Raw genomic sequence first — 16,890 nt, 5'->3', positions numbered from 1 at the left:
AACTGGGGTGAATCCCACTCAGTGAGATAAGCCCCCCACAGCAGCCTGGAAGCTGTGAATGTGGTCATACCCCACAGCCACTCAGCCTGAGGGCTAGAACCACCCACTGACATGCCAACAGCAATCAAGGCTCAACTATAACAGGAGAGCACACTCAACCCTCACAAGGGACACTCCTAGAGCACCCAGCTCAGGTGACTGGGGAAACTGTGCCACTGGGCCCCACAGGACCTCTACTACATGAGGCCAACCAGCCAAGACTGGGGGACATAACGGATCTACCTAACACATAGAAACAAAGACAGAGAGGCAGCCAAAATGAGGAAACACCGTGTTTCCCCAAAAATAAAACCTAGCGGGACAATCAGCTCTAATGTGTCTTTTGGAGCAAAAATTAACACAAGACCCAGTCTTATATTATATTATGTTAGATAAGATATAATAGTAAAATAAGACCGGGATCTTATATTAATTTTTGCTCTAAAAGATGCATTAGAGCTGATTGTTTGGCTAGGTTTAATTTTGGGGAAACACAGTAGTAACTTATAAGGAAGCCCTCACAAGATTGTCAGATGAACTCTCAACAGATACTTTACAGGCCACAAGGGATTGGCACAAAATATTCAACATGAAGAAAAGCAAGGAAACACAACCAAAGGTACTCCACCCACCTAGGTTATCATTTAAAACTGAAGGACAGATACAGAGCTTCCCAGACAAACAAAACTGAAGTTCATCATCACCAAACCAGTATTTTCAAGATTGTTATAGGGACTTCTTTGAGACAGAAAATAAATAAATAAATAAAAATTATGAATAATCAAATGGCAATAGCTACATATCTATCAATAATTTCTTTCAATGCAAATGAATTAAGTGCTCCAATCAAAAGACGTAGGAGGGCTGAATGGATACGAAAACAAAACCCTTATAGATGCGGCATATTGAGACTCACTTGAGATTGGAAGACATACACAGATAGAAAGTAAAGGGATGGAAAAAGTTATTTCATGAAAATAATAATTTAAAAAAGCTGGGTAGCAATACTTATACCAGACATTATAGACTTTAAAACAAAGACTATGAAAAGAGACAACGAAAGACCCCGTAATCCCACTTCAGGGTATTTATGAGAAGAACCCCAACACACTACTTTGAGGGGACAAGTGCATCCATATGTTCATTGCAGCATTGTTTACAATGGCCAAGATGTGGAGGCAGCCTGCATGCCCATCAATGAAAGAATGGATAAAGAGGATACATATTCCATATGGAATATTGCTCGGCTATGGAAGGGAATGAGTTCTTGCCATCTGCAGCAGCATGGATGGACCTGGAGGATAATGTGCTGACTGGAGTGTATCAGACAGAGAAAGACAGATACAATGTGATTTCACTTATATATGGAATCTAAGAACAAAATTAACAAACAAAACAAACAAACTCATAGATACAGAAAACATTTTGATGGTTGCCAGATGAGAGGGAGTTTGGGGATGTGGGTAAAAGAAAGGGAAGGGATTAAGAAGTACAAATTCGTTGTTACAAAGTAGTTATGGGGATGTAGGGTATAGCATAAAGAATATAGTCAATAATATTATAATAACTATATATGGTGTTAGATGAGTAGTACATTTGTTCAAGTGAGAGATGGGAGGGGTTGGGGGCAGGGTGAAAAAGGTTAAGGGATAAAAACGTATGAATTAGTAGTTACAGAATAGTTATGGGGACGTAAAATAAAGCACAGGGAATATAGTCAATAATATGGTAATAACTACGTATAGTGCCAGGTGGGGACTAGACTAGTCAGGGGGATCACTTCTTAAATTACATAAATGTCTACCCACTATGCTGTACACCTGAAATTCATATAAAATAATATTGAAGGTCAACTGTTATTGATAATTTTAAAAAGAGGGGAAAAGGAGAAGCGGAATAAGTGGTACAAATTTCCAGGTATAAAAAAAGTAAGTCATGGGGATGTAATGTACAGCATGGGGAATATAGTCAACAATATTGTGATAGCGTGGTATGATGTCAGATGGTTGCTGGACTTATCATGGTGATCACTTCTTTAGGTATATAAATGTTGAATAACTACAGTGTTCACTTGAAATTAATATAATGTATGTTACCTATATTTTTAATAAAAATCTTTTTAAAAAAGAAAATAAAAAAAGAAAACAAACGAACAAAAATCATTTGTGGTAGTCCAAAGGGGAAAAAAACTTTAAAGTTACACTTGGCAGAATCCAGGATATTAGACTGTGAAAATGTTGATCTTGTTCATTTATATCTGTATATTCAAGAACTGAAAATTTCTTTTAGAGATAAACAAAAATGTTACTATGTTTGAAATGTCTTAATGAATAACATACTCCTCTTTGGGGAGAGAAAAGTCTTGTGCTAATAATAGTTCTATTATGTTGTATGAGTATTAGCATGTTTACTTAATATTTTGTTCAAAAAGTTGGAGTTAAAGAAAAAGAACTAATATGGTTGTGGTTACATGACTATATACACTTGTTAAAATTAATAGAATCATACATTTAAAGGGTTGATTTTATTGTATGTCAATTTGAGAAAATACAACAAAATTTTAAAAAGAAAATAGATGAGAGGGAGAAAGGAAAAAAAATGGACTTTCAGTTTTATCTCATTTGGAGAAAGTTATACTCTGAGCGCTTTCCCTGACACTGTTCTGGACTCCTTTTCGGAAGGAAAACGGTAGATTTCAAGCAGAAAAATTAAAACTAATTACCCACGCAGTCAGGCCAAGAATGAAGAGCAGAAAAGTTGGGATGTGACAAGAAGGAAAGCGATCCAAGAGAGGAAATTGACTTGGTCAGACGTGTGGAAAATCAAGGCAAGCCACAAGACCATTAATGGAGGTCCCCATAAGACAGCCTCTGCCTCTGCACCCCGCCCTCAGCTCAGCTCTCTCCAGCTGGGAGGATTTATTTCAGAGGAGCGGTGCCAGCCTCTACTGAGGGAAACACAGTCGGATCACGTTTGACCAGGCAATGCACAGGGGGCGCAGGTGGCACTCTGGAAGCATGTTCCCCAGGAGGGAAAGAGGGAGGCCACCACAGCCAGTGCCCCTCATCTTGATTTAAGGAATCTTGGCTCCACTGAGCAGACTTTGCCGCCCTAAATCTGAACAAGAGAAAACTGAGTTAAGTAGTCTTCATTCTTTGTGAACAATGCAAACACTGTCTTTCTTGTCTCCTGTTACTGATACACACTGAGAGGCAAGCACATTAAGATGGTCATTAGAAATGACCCAGGATAATGGGACTGAAAAGCATTAAAAGGATATGGAAGTGGATTAACATCATTGGCTAGAAGCCAGTGTTAGATCAAAACCGCACAAGGATTAGCCTAAGAGGATATAGACTGACGCAGAGCCCCACGCCAAGCACTTCTGTGAGCCCAATACCGGAGTCCGTGCAGGGTTAGAACTGATTCTCACAGAAAGTGCTGTAGTTTTACATGAAAAGGAGGAAAAACACAGACAGGCAATCTTCCAAGATAAAAATAAAAAATTGCCACATGTTTGAATTCTATGCACCACTTGCTAGTGGTGTGACCTTGGGAGGGTTATTATTTTGCATTTGTGCCTCAGTTTCTCCATCTGTAAAATGGAGGAGAATATTATTATTGCTGAGCCATTTACTAAGACTTAAATGGATTCTTTTGGGGTTTTCTAGCCATATCTTTCTTGAACCCAATTCCAGTATTGCTAGTTCTGAAGGCCCATATTATTAGAATAACAATGAAGTGGGTTGGCAGTCAGGTGACTCAGTATCTAGTTGAGTTATTTCTCTTGAGTCACTTCCCTACATGAATGTAGGAGGAAGATGGACTAAGTTTCTGTGCTTCCTTTGAGGTATGACATATTCTATTCCAACATTTTAGGTGCTTTTTTACATTTTTCATTTGAGTAGCTTTGTTGCTGAAATAAAGTGCAAGAAGACTTTAGTTGTGATCCAATGAGCTTCTCCACATGCTTTCTGGGCATCTGTACCTGGGTACTCCCTGCAGCCTCCTCCACCTATCTGTGAAGGCAGATTCTCACCTTTCCGATCATCCCATTCACCCTATGTCCTTTCCCTCCTGAGATTCCCGAGAGTGACCCCACCATTCTCTTGGTCCCTAGCGAGACCTTCAGATGCCCCTAATCTTCATTGCCTCTCCACATCTCTCTTCTCCATCTCCTTCCTGCCACCTGTGAGTAGCTACCTGTGTTTAGGCTCTTCTACGCTTTCCTTTGACTAGTGCTTCTTATATGTCAATGTGCACACGAATCACCTGGTTAATCCAAATGCAGATTCTGATTCTGTAGGTATGGGAAAGCCAGAGGTTCCATATTTCTAACAAGCTCCCAGGTGGTGACCAAACTGCTGGTCCTCTACCACATTCTCGGGAGAAAACCACATAGTCTTCCAGTGAGAGCTCCAGAATCCAGATGTTTTCCTTTTTAATCCAATTTTCAGGGTAGTGTTCCTACGCTTTGATCCTGTCCTTCCCTGCTAAAATATTATGGCTTACATAATTCAATAGTAAATAGAATCTCTTCACAAAAAACCCTCAACCTCTGTGTCTGCCTTAACTCTTACATTCCCTAGCCTACATTTAATCTAGCTACCTTGTTTTCCCCAAAATAAGACCTAGCCGGACAATCAGCTCTAATGAGACTTTTGGAGCAAAAATTAATGGAAGACCCAGTTTTATATTATATAAGACCCACTCTTATATTATATTAAAATAAGAGCGGGTCTTATATTAATTTTTGCTCCAAAAGACGCACTAGAGCTGATGGTCCGGCTAGGTTCTTATTTTCAGGGAAACACGGTAGTTGCTTTCGGGCTGTATTTTTCACTTTCTGCCTTCATGCCTTGCTCTGGCTTGAAATACCATCTTCCTCCTTCTATTTCTGTTATTCAAAATCTTATAACTCCTTAAAGACCTGACACATATACCACTCAGTCCACAAAGCATTTCTGTTTCCCTGAAATCCATCCTCTCCTTTAAATACCCATGGTGCTTTGTTTACTGTCTTTATACTGATTAACATTCTGCTTTGTAATTTATATATTTACATATCTGCCACCTCTCCCATCAGACCCAGGGCTCCTTGAGGGGATGCCTGCTTAAAAGCAGGAAAGAACTGTTTAGAGCAAATGAACGGAAGCACTCCATCACTAATTACCTAAAGTCATACAGACTAAAATTATGAAACAAATTCAAAAAAGGCTTAGATAGCTTCATGCAGCATTGTGTTCCTAACTGTGATTGAGGGTGACTAGGATTTGGGGGACCCACCTCCTACTTTTCGTTTATTTATGCTACATTTCTGAGTGCTGCCTCTTTGTCAGACCCTATGCTGATGGCTGTGGCAGGACCCAAAGAACCAGTGTCCTGAAGGTCTTTGTCATCTGGTGGGAGAGACCGTGAGGTGGTACTGCTGAGGGTTTCCACAGTGAATTGCTTGAGTCCCTGCCTTGGGCAGGGATCTGGACAGGAGAAGTGGTGAGTCTGGTCCATGACATAATTATTAAGTTCTGAAAGCCTATGGCTCTGGAGATAGCATACGTATTAAGCACACACCATGAGGATTTGTCCAGAAATATGATTTCAATGGAATTCCATCTCTGCATTTGGTAGGCTCCCTTTCCAACGTTTATAGCCACCACCTGTGCTTTCATTATTCACTCCAGTGTCTCTGCCTGAGGCCGACACATTTGACTGTACAGTGCCTCAGAGGAGATCCGCGAGTTTCTCTCATGAACTTAAGCCTCTCTGCTCATCCGTGACTGACTTTCTTGACCATTAAGTCTCATGCGTACTGGTGTCTGAGTGAGGAGGAAGATCTGCATTGTCCTCAAGCTTATTGACCAGGCTAAATGAAGACTATTTGGTTGGTGACTTCTGCCTCTCCTGAGAAATTACATTGCTAAAAAGCCTAAATATGTGATGCCTAAACAGTCTTCTTTATCATCTGAAAACTAGAGAATTTTAGAGCTTGAAGGTAGTTTAGAAATAGATCAGTCCATTCTCTCAACCTTTTCTCAGGGAGGAAACAGGCCCATCATGATCACACATTAACCTAGTGGCAGGGTGAGGCCTTCAAACTTAAGGCTTTGGAGACTAGGGCTGGTGGCTAAGTAGAAGGAAAAAAATGATACATATATTTAGGTAGGTAGATACATAAATGATAGAGATAGTTATAATGGCTAAGTGGCGGGAGGAAAACCATGTAACTATATAGCAACGTGATCTGTCCGCTAGCTATCTAGTTTATCTACCTATCTCTATGTATCTCCTCTATATGTCAGGTACTGTGCATTTGGTGCTTCACATGCTTTATCTCATTACGTTTTGGCAATTACCCCAATTCTAAGAGATGGGTCTCACCCCAATTTTACAGATGAGAAATATGAGTTTCAGAGAGGTGAAGTACTTGTGCAAGAGCAAGTGTGTGGGTGATGCACCGTGCCTTGAGCCCTTTTTCAGGGGAAGACTGTACCTGGTGGCCAATGGCAATGAGCCCTGCCAGTTGGCATATGAGAAGGAGAAAAAGGAAACAGTCTTTATCCTTGGAGGATAAGGATATACTATCCCACCTTTTGGGTCTCTCTCTCTCTCTCTCTCTCTCTCTCTCTCTCTCTCTCTCTCTCTCTCTCTCTCTCTCTCTCTCTCCTTCTCTCTGAATCTTCATGCTCGGTCCTCGTGGACTCCACCCCAAGAGGCTTCCATAGCCTTTATCCCTCCTGGCTCACAACCTCTGAGATGGTACCCATTCCAGGGCTTCCATTGTTTCCCTGCCTCAAATGCTTGTTATGCTATATAGCAGGTCCTTGAATAACCTCCTTTCGTTCAACATCGTTTTATTATAATGTTGATGGGACGCTGTAGGAACTTAACTCTGGTTTAACTCAATTAGCCTGTGGTGAAATTGGCTCCATTTTACATCATTTCACTTAAAGTTGCAGAACTTATTGATGTCTTTAAGTGAGGACCTACTGTTCTTCAGGCTGCAACCTGTCTCCCCAGCTAGAATCACTCAACAATTGTCTGCTATGCCTGCCCCAACCGTACACAAACCAATATTCCAAATACGGGACTGATTTCTCTCTCTCTTCCCCTCCCTTTTAGAATTCCCATTTCTTTAATATCTTTCTTTCTTCAATATCTCATACCTTCCATATCCTTCCAAAGACAATGCAAGTCCTACCTGCTCCATGACGTCTTCCCCATCTTATTTACTTATGATCTAAGTATTTAATGAGCACCTACGATAAGAGAGATCCAAATAGAGTAGAGAAAAAGACAGACACAGTCTGTGCCCTTATGGAGCTTACAGCCTAGTATGGGCTATAAATAAGTAACGGAGCGCTTGTAATGACTGCTCTGGAGGGAAAGAATATATCAGGGACAATTTAATATACTTTTAAATCTTCCACATTACCTCCCATCAGGAAAGAGCTTAATAACTATCAAGTTGAATTTTATCCAAGCTTGAGAAATCTGGTGGCAGTATCTGTTAGCATGCATTTGCATCTGGGTCCCTCAAGTGCCACGGCCAGTCCTGCAGGATTCTGTGGACTGGGATACTGCACAGGTTGCTGACAACTAAGTGGTCAGTCCCCGGTGGGAAAAAATTCCTGGAGCAATTCTGCATGAATGTAAGCACAGCCTGGATCAAGCAGCTGCTTCTTTGGGGGCTGACTGGGTGGCACTGGCAGGAATTCCAATTCTCTGGAGCTTGAATGAAATACACATGGCACACTTTCATGTGAATGCAGCTAAAAGCTGGCTGGGGAACAAATGACAGCCAACTGGCTTGCACTGCTATAGTTGCGGACCTTCCCTTAGGAGACTGTGTCAGTAGAGTTCTTCCCTGCAATATCACCATGTTATAAACTTAGTGAGGGTGTTTAGTAGTTTGGGGACATACTCGTATAGCAGAACGTAATGGGAACTACTTTAGATGAGCTCTTATTTCTGTTCTTAAGGTAATTGGGTATCTGGCTAAGTTTATAAAGAGAGAACAATTGTCTGAGATAGTAGCAATAGATGAGAGTTACTCATGTCCTCTACTGGGTGCTAGGTACCAGTCCACCTTCCTTGCACACGCGTATTTGTTCATCTTGCACTTGTGCAGGCACTCACACCACAAATACACTGAGAGGTAGTCAAGGCCCATCCAGGGTCCCCTTTACTTGTGGTTTATTTTCTGCTTTTAAGTTCCATTAAGTACCATTTGAGAGTGACTATTTTATAATGGCCCACACTTGGGAAAACCAGTTCAAGAGCAGTTTATATGCCCCAAATTAACATATGTAAAACAATTACAAGGACAACAAATTGTATCAGGAGCCAACCAAAATTATTCTAAAGAGAAGTTCTAAAGAGTAGAAAAAATAAAACAACCACTTTCCAAATAGGGTTAACTTTAAACATTCAAGAAATAATTTAATTTTAAAGTAATAAATTAGGAAACACAGTAACATTGTTAAAGTTTGATATATTTTGTACTAGATTTTTTTGTTCCTTTATTTTAACATCTACTTCTTGTATGAAATGAGAAACATACTTTGTGCTCAGATATTCTATGCCACTTTCTATCATATAAATATTAAATTAGCAATCTAAAAATACCCTGATGTTCCTAGCAAACCATATGAAAAAGAACATAACTGTACAATTCCTAAAATCTTTTACTGGTTTGAATTCTCTTGACCGCACCTCTCAAAAATACAATGATACTCCAGATTTCATGTTATAGATGGCAAAATAATTTGCCTATTCATCAGTTTGCATGATGAGTTGAAATACACACTATAATTATTTATATGATATGGTATAAAATGATATCTAGCCACTCCTTTTTTCTCTCTTTTATGGGCACCCAAAGGTAACTAGGAACCACCTAAAGAAAAGGAATACTTGCGTGGTTTCTTCTTTGTTGATTTTACTTAAGATTGGTGGGGCCATCTTGTTCTGCCTCAGGAAAACAGGAGCCCTCGTGGATGCCTGACAACAGTCTGTCCTCAAGGAATGCCTGAAACCTGCAGTTCATCAGGGGCTTCCTGCCTAGGAACCCAGTGTAGGGAAGCAGAAGGAAGTCTTCCCACAGACCTACACAAACTCCTGGAGCAGACTCCACAGAGAAAAGTCACCACCCAGATATATAAAGTGCAGGTCTATGGCCTCAAGTTTGAAGGCTGCACCCATACAGTTACGCAATATTAAAATCATTTGTTACTCAGTTTTCAGCATTACTTAGAGAGTAAGGGTTAAGGGACTGTAGAAACACCATCCAATTTGCCAACTTCTCAAACCTGGTTTAACGCCAGAATTTAAAATAAAAGAAGGCAATAGTGAAGAAATATGAGTGAGAAGAGCTGAAATCTCATTGAAATTACCCTCGACTACACAAAAAGGGGTCATAAGTGACCCAAGGATTCAAACTTTGTTAACTCATGTGGGATTTGGAATGAAGCTCCAGGGAAGGAGAGCCACCCACGTTCTGAAAACATTTAGTCTGGCCTGGGTGCGGAAGTGGAGATGGGAGGAAGCTTGCACTGCTGTGATGTCCTTTGTTAGCTTCTCAGAGAGTTCCAAACAAGCTGCCCTCTGGCATTGGAGTGGGTGGCAAAGTAAAATCATCAAGGGCACCAAAAGTCCTCCGTCAAGTTAACACCGCCATTCATGGACACCAGACGTTGAGTGCCTCTACGTACCAGGTCCTCATAATATGGGCACGAGGCACATGATCTCATGTCATCTTCCCAGCCGTACTGCAAGGAGAAAGTTAGCTCCAATTTTCAGCTAAGAAAGCCTCTGAGCAGTTAAGCATCTTGCTCACAATCACAGAGTAACAGGGTGATTTGGAATCGAAGCTTACCTGGTCCAACCTAACAGCCACTATGTTCTACTGCTGGACTCTACTTCTAATCACCACACCTGTCTTTCCTGGTACCCTAGTGTTGCTCAGAACACATGGCTGAATTTGCCACTCAATTGTACAAACCAAGCTGCTAGTTGAAGTCTTCATTTTCTTTCTTCCTTTTCCTCTACCATTTCCATTTCCATCCAAGACCTTATTGGGGCATCAATGTCTTATAGGCAAGGGGAAATGAGATAGAGAAAGAGACTGAAGTGGAGTAAAGAGAGTGAGAAAGCCCAAAAAGGAATCCATCTTAGAGTTGAGAGGAAAAGAGAGAAATACACCATCTCATCATGACAGCAAAGCTTTGGCTTTCATGTAAGAGCAATGAGAAAAAAATGCAGATGTTTTTAAGTCCCTTCATCATAAATCATGTTGGAACATCATTCTTTTTTGTTTGTTTGGGCTAAATACATCTATGTGATTAGTTTTATTGTAACATAGTCCGCTTTGATGCTGTCACAGGAAGAATGAAAATATTTTTATTTGTTTAACTATCAGCTTCTAATTTGCTATTGACTTTCTTTTTCAATAGATTTATGAATTGCTTCCAGAAGGCACCCTGCTTTCTGTAATGTTGACCTCTTGGATCCTGCTAGAGACTTTTTTTATGTAGCCCTAGCTTTTCTTTCTGTTCTGTCCTTGGACGCCATTGCTTTTTCCAACATGTTACCTTCATTTTCTCCTTTCTGTGCACTGCAGACACACATGCAGCAGTACACATCCATCTGGCTGGAAGAATGTGGAGATTTCAAGGTTAATCTCACAATGAATTAAGTCCAGGCTCACTTTAATTTATATGCAAAATGGAAACATCTTTTCGTTTGATAAGCTTCTCCCACACTTGTTAACACACTGTGCTCTTCAACAGCAAAGGGCCAGAATATGGTGATGCCCATGGGTTTGAGCGAGCAATGGATGGGCATTTTACTTCATTCACAAGATTGTTTTCTCCTTTTGTTTAATTTATTCTGTATCTCTGTATCATACCATATATACAAAGAGCTGGAAAAAAGAGCCAAAGTGTTAAAAAACAAACAAACAAAAAAAACCCAAAAAGCTTGCGACTTCAAATAGCAAAATTGAATTGATTGCTTTGAAAGCTGTCATATAGCCTCGACATTCTTCCCAGAGCAGAAACCATTAGAGAAGATATTGCCAGATTCTGTATTGTTTTCACTACCTTTCATTCCAAGCAACTGGAAAATCGTAAATAGGGGAGAGGGCAGTACTATGGCCTGATTAATTTTAAAAGGGTCCATGATGGTGACATCTTCTGAAGTCCAAGCCTTGCCCATGGTGGTACTGTTTTCATAAATGAATGAATTTGTTTTAATGGAGGTTGGCTTTGTTTTCTGAGTGATGATAGATTCACTAAGGACCAGAAGTGACTCAGCTAGGTCCTGAGAGAAGTCTTCAATACCCATTTTAACCCCAAGACTAAAGACATGGTATATAGAATCTTTAGAGAAGTAATTTATTTCTGTTGTATTGGTAAGACATTTCTTTTCATCAGTGATTTGTTGAATTGTATTCTTATAATCATATAGCTGTATTTTAAAAAACCCAAATATTTGAAAACATCTAAAGATAATTTGCAAGAAGCTACAAAAAAAGTCAGGACACCATTTCATACGCCATGGTTTGCAATAGTGATCTTAGTTCAATTTTGTCTCCATATCTTACGCCAACAAAGACTGATTTATAAAGCATGTCCCCCAGTCCAGAACCAGGTAATACTGGAGATAATTACTATGCCTGGTTAGAGTGTATGAGCAATTTTCTGAGACATCACTTGTAAAAGTGGAAGAACATAAATTGGAATGAGTGCTGGTCAGCTATACAGTAAAAGAAAAATAAGGAATTGTTGCACAGAATCTGTTTTCCAATAATAATTTAAACAATAACTGCATTACATCTGATGATCCCATAGAACCTTTATTATTTATTGTGATATTTCTTTGTGGAGTCACAAGCTCTTTTTAAGCTTTGTAGGCACACAGAAAAATCAAATCAATCATAGTCCAATTTCAAACAATTTACTTACAAATATGATCAGTGTTTATCATCTAATACTAAGAGATTAAGATCTAAAGCAGAATTTGGATTTCTTCTGGAAACTGAACTATATTTTTATTTTAAACAAGAAAAGAATCACTGGCTATATTAATAAGCATCTTATTAGATTTAGAAGACTTTAAAAGAACACTGAAAACTGTAAGTACATTGTTTTCATTTAAAGAAACCCATTAAATTTTAAAGAAAAATTTATTGTGAAGATTTAACATACAATTCAATTTAAAAATAGACTCATACATTTGTTAAGGTATTGTCTGAACCTAAGAAAAATTTTAGCTTAAGATAAACCAGGGGTAGATATATTTAATCTCGCCTTAATTTAGTGTTCACATTTTTTAGGTTCTCTAAGTTTATCCCTGCCTTTAAAATGATGACATTTGCTTCTTGTGAAAGTTGGCAAAAACAAATGAGGGACTCAGCAAACTGCTGGCAAGTTAAAACAAAGACCAACTAACTAATTTAGGCTATTATTTGGGTTTTAAAAAAATCCATCTCTTATCCATTTGGTTTTGACTTATTTACTTTGTATAAATTATCATTTTTAGTTATTTGATTTGGCAATCAAAAAGCCCAGCTAGAGAAAAATATAATTTTTTTTGAAGAGAAATCTAGATGTTAAAAAACATCTTAGATATTTGATACAAAGAAGATCCTGTATAGCATAGCGGATTTTAAGAACTAAAGGTTTTCTCCTTTTCCAGTTTAAAGAAATAAGAAGGCAGACAGCTTTTTTCTTATCTAAATCTTTATTAGAAGAAAAAAACAGATTTAAAACAATGGGTAACAACAAATTTCATTAAATATTAAACATTTTAGTTATCAAAGATATTTAGACAATATGTTCCTAATATTTCTGCACAGCAGAAAAACACTGATTCTAGAGCTCAGACTGTCATGTGCTCATGTGAGCTTGTTTTTGGCATAAAAGAATATCTAAAGTCACATTTAAACAAATGTGATAATAAATTGATAGTAACTTATTGTTGATTCTCAAAGATTCCACAAATTATGTGTGATTGACATCCCCTTAGCGTGAATGCTTTGCGGACTCTTTCTATAACATGGAGTAACAAACAGAATTCATTTTCTTTAAAGTTAGTAGTACAAGTAAAGTTATTTAAAACTGAATTAGAAATTATGTTCCTGTTTATATTAGCACAATAAAAATTAACATATTATAAGTAAACTGATTATTTCATATAAAAAGTTAGAAAATAAAATAACATAGATAAAACACTCCTTGATGATAATAAACAATGATTTAAAACTGTAGCTATTCGGTACATGACATCTGTGAGCACCCTTTCTCAGGGTGAAGTTTCCCTTTGTAATTTCTCAAAGTTTCCCTTTCAAATCTGTGTAAAACACTGAGAAATGTAGTCTCATACTTATTATATTTCCAAAGATTTACTATAGAAAAGGTTACATTTTAAACTTCTTGCTCTTAGTAAAAAAAGAAACCCAAGAAGTGTCATTTTTTTCTTGCGTATAGTACACATTCATGAATGTCCACTAGGCGCAAGGGAATTTGTTTATGCTGCAAAACGTACTCTGTACAGTGAGGATATCAAACATACTGAAATGACAAATGGTTTTCAACCAGTGAGCTAAGAGGAAAACAAATGCAAGACTTGTTTTAATCACTAAACATTGCAAGTTTTTTTTTTTCAAACAATGTTTGTAAACTTGCCCACAAAAGCTGGGTAATATTAAACAGCCAGTAAGGCACTTTGTCAGAGAGGACGAAGTAGTAAAGGCTGGATGATTGGCAATTTGTTTAATAGGAAACATTCTATACTTAGCAAAATTTGGAGCTGGGCGGTCCTTTTACCGATTTACTGTCAAACAGGAGCAGGAACAACTTTAAAATTTTCTATTTTGCTTTGTGTACCAATTTTCCCTGCAGAAGTCTTTTAGTTGTCATTTAAAAAATATACCAGGAGCTATCAATTTACATAACGCATCAGTTTTCAATCTAATATTTAAAAGAATATTAACATATTCACTCGTATTTTCAAAACATCCAAGCCACTCTATTTAAAAATGAATTACAAAACAAAAGACCTCAGTATAAAAATGTTCCACGTTACTAACAATTCCCTTGCGACTTAGAATGGCTTCATATATTACAGTATAAGCTTTGGTATAAAACATGCAAATAAAAGCCAACAAGGTCGTGATTAGAGTGTTCCAAACAAAGCACTTATGAGACCAGCATTGCACTGACACAGATGAGGAAAAGGTAACAAACAGACCGCGGCAAGATGATCAGAATTTGCACTTCTACTGCTCCTCAGTTTATGTACTTTATTTCTTCAACATCTTCAGAAGAGATTGAGTCATGTAATAGGGTCTTTCAGTAGAACCATCGTTTCTTTCTAAATCTTCCACTAGGAGGAAGAATGGCACAGAGTAAATATAAAAGCAAAACTGTAAGAGAAGCAACATCGCCATCTGCTGTATTCTTCCGTCACAGCAGTTCCAAAACAATTTTTTTTTTTTAACAGCGTAGTTTGGCACCAACATTATTGTAAACATGACTATGAGAAAACGATCAGCCCTTGTTATTGTGTCAGTAAGATATTATCTTATGCTGTGTACCAGGTCAGATTCTGACAATAGGACATGCCTCTCAGCTGCATGATTCAGGAAATAACTTATACCTTCCTTTGGATAGCAAACTTAATTACAAAAAAACCCCAAAAGATTTATCAGGAATACGGAAATTTACCTTCAAATTCCTTAAAAGTACTATGTTCTCAATTTGCTTTCTAAATTACGATATTTGTTTAAAAGTTCTTTTGTTTGGCCATCAACAATTTAGGTAGTATAGTTTTAAGAAATAAAATTTGTAAATTTTAGTGTATCTCAAATCCTTGAACTGCAGATATTTAGAAATATTGCTTTTTTCCCCCACAGTTATTAATTTGATTTCTTTGTAAGAAAATGACTTCTAAATTTTTTCCTCAAAAACAATGCTCATTTTTACTCTAATATATTTCAAATACACAAAGAAGTTATTAATGGAGAATATTTTGACTAGAAATAAGCCCATAATATCGTTAAAACTTAAAAGAATTAGAGTCTTTAAGTTTTAAAGAAATTACTCAGAAATATTGGACTAAACGACATTCCTTTTCCTATGATTTTGCACCCAAAGCTTATATCTTTAAAATATAGCCAAGTTTAGAATGTACTTGCACATAGTTCATTGAAAACTTTTGCTCTAGAGAATTTTCTGGTCTAATCGGCAAATATAATGTCAAACATTTAATACATGGGCCTCATCTATTACCAAGAATCTAAAATACAGAAGTTATAATTGTTAGAAGTCTCCAAATTAATCTCTTTTGTCTTTTTCAATTTTCTAACTCTAAGTGCATCCAAGACTATGAGAACATAGGCAACTAGTTTCTCATGTGTCGATTACATTTCATTCAAATGATTTTCAACTTTATGTTTATCAGAATCAACTAAATAATTCCATAATAATTGACAAGCTACCCCACACCCAAACACAGTGTCAGAATCTCGGGGTTGGGCATAAGCACGGATATTTATAACAAGTTCTCAGAGTGATTCTGACACATACAAAAAAATTAAAAATTCTTTTGTTTCATCATTATGAACTTTTCCAACTACCCCTAAAGGGGACTTATTCCTTATAATTTTTAACACTTTAGACAGAGGTAACTATTTTACTAGATCTTTGTTGTAACCCCTGTATAGTTGGATAATAAAATAACCATCTAGAAAGATAGGTTATCATTCTTCTCTGAATTATACTTCAAAGAGAATAAGTGTGAAGAAGGCCCTTTTTCAAGATGTGAACCCAGTTCACACTTTTGACTACAATAATCTCAAGAAAGAAAGCCAAGAACAAGATGCTGGCCATTGTTAAGGACCAACATTTTGAAAATCTTCCTTATTTGTTGGCTTCTTGCAATTAAGCTGCCATGGAGTAAGTATAGATCTAGGTTTCCACACTTTAGGATCATTAAATAAATTGGTACTTATATTAATTTGTAACACAATGATACATTTCTGACTCTCTTCTTGGACACATGGATCATATTCAGAAAATGTTAGATCAACATGTTCTTTTCTATCAACACATAAATAATCCCTACATATAAGCTTAGTGTGTAAGCCAAAAGGATACTACTTGATTCAGTGCTCCTTTTGGGGTACATTTTTACAGTGTCAGCCATATCGTATGCACTTGCACACAAGGGATGAGTAGGAAAAGTTCATGCTTTGCTCCGCCATGCAAAAGACGTAGGCTTGGCTCCAGAAACCAGCTTGTTGCTGGGACCAGCAGGGCTAGAATACAGCAAGAATAGTCTTCCTAAAGCCTGGAGTGATACATTTCCTAGCCCACAGTACACCCCTTGTAAAGGTGCCAGATAAGTTACCCATGGAGGGCTCATAGTATATTTCCTTAAGGTAAAGTCAGAAATGTCTTATCTTTTCTCGTCCCTCCCTGAAAGTTGGGCTAAAATTAAACCTTTTGTAAAACAAAGCCACACAATCTCTTTAATCTAGAAAACCATGTATGCTGATGAAAAGATATAATCACTCTTCTAAAACAAAACCATTCCAATTTTCTATATGGTGGGAATAGGAAAATAGGAATCTGCCTCCATTTGGATTAGAGACCAAAGGCATTAGTTATGAGCCATTTTAGTTTTCTTTAGAATATTTTCACGGTGGCCAGAGGTTCATATCATTGAAAATGACATTTCAGAACTCAGATTCAACTTCACTATAAATATAATTTTACTAAAATAAATGGGCTATGAAGGTTCCATAGTAATTTTCACCCAGTAATGTTCTCTATGGAACCTGTATAACAT

At 37.6% G+C, this 16,890-nt stretch overlaps 1 protein-coding gene across 1 annotated transcript in view; it reads right to left on the bottom strand.

The window, feature by feature from the left end:
- Nucleotides 1-12,770: 12,770 nt before the first annotated feature.
- SLC44A5 (solute carrier family 44 member 5) overlaps nt 12,771-16,890 on the bottom strand; it is a 319,228-nt gene continuing 315,108 nt past the window's right edge. Inside the window, exon 22 of the mRNA XM_081055083.1 lies at nt 12,771-14,424. Coding sequence (XP_080911209.1) covers nt 14,342-14,424 — 83 coding nt within the window. The 3' untranslated portion in view covers nt 12,771-14,341. The remainder of the gene's footprint in view (nt 14,425-16,890) is intronic.

Source organism: Rhinolophus hipposideros, assembly GCF_964194185.1.
Source record: "Rhinolophus hipposideros genome assembly, chromosome: 8".
Classification (NCBI taxonomy): domain Eukaryota; kingdom Metazoa; phylum Chordata; class Mammalia; order Chiroptera; family Rhinolophidae; genus Rhinolophus; species Rhinolophus hipposideros.
This window is presented reverse-complemented; position numbering and strand designations above follow the sequence as displayed.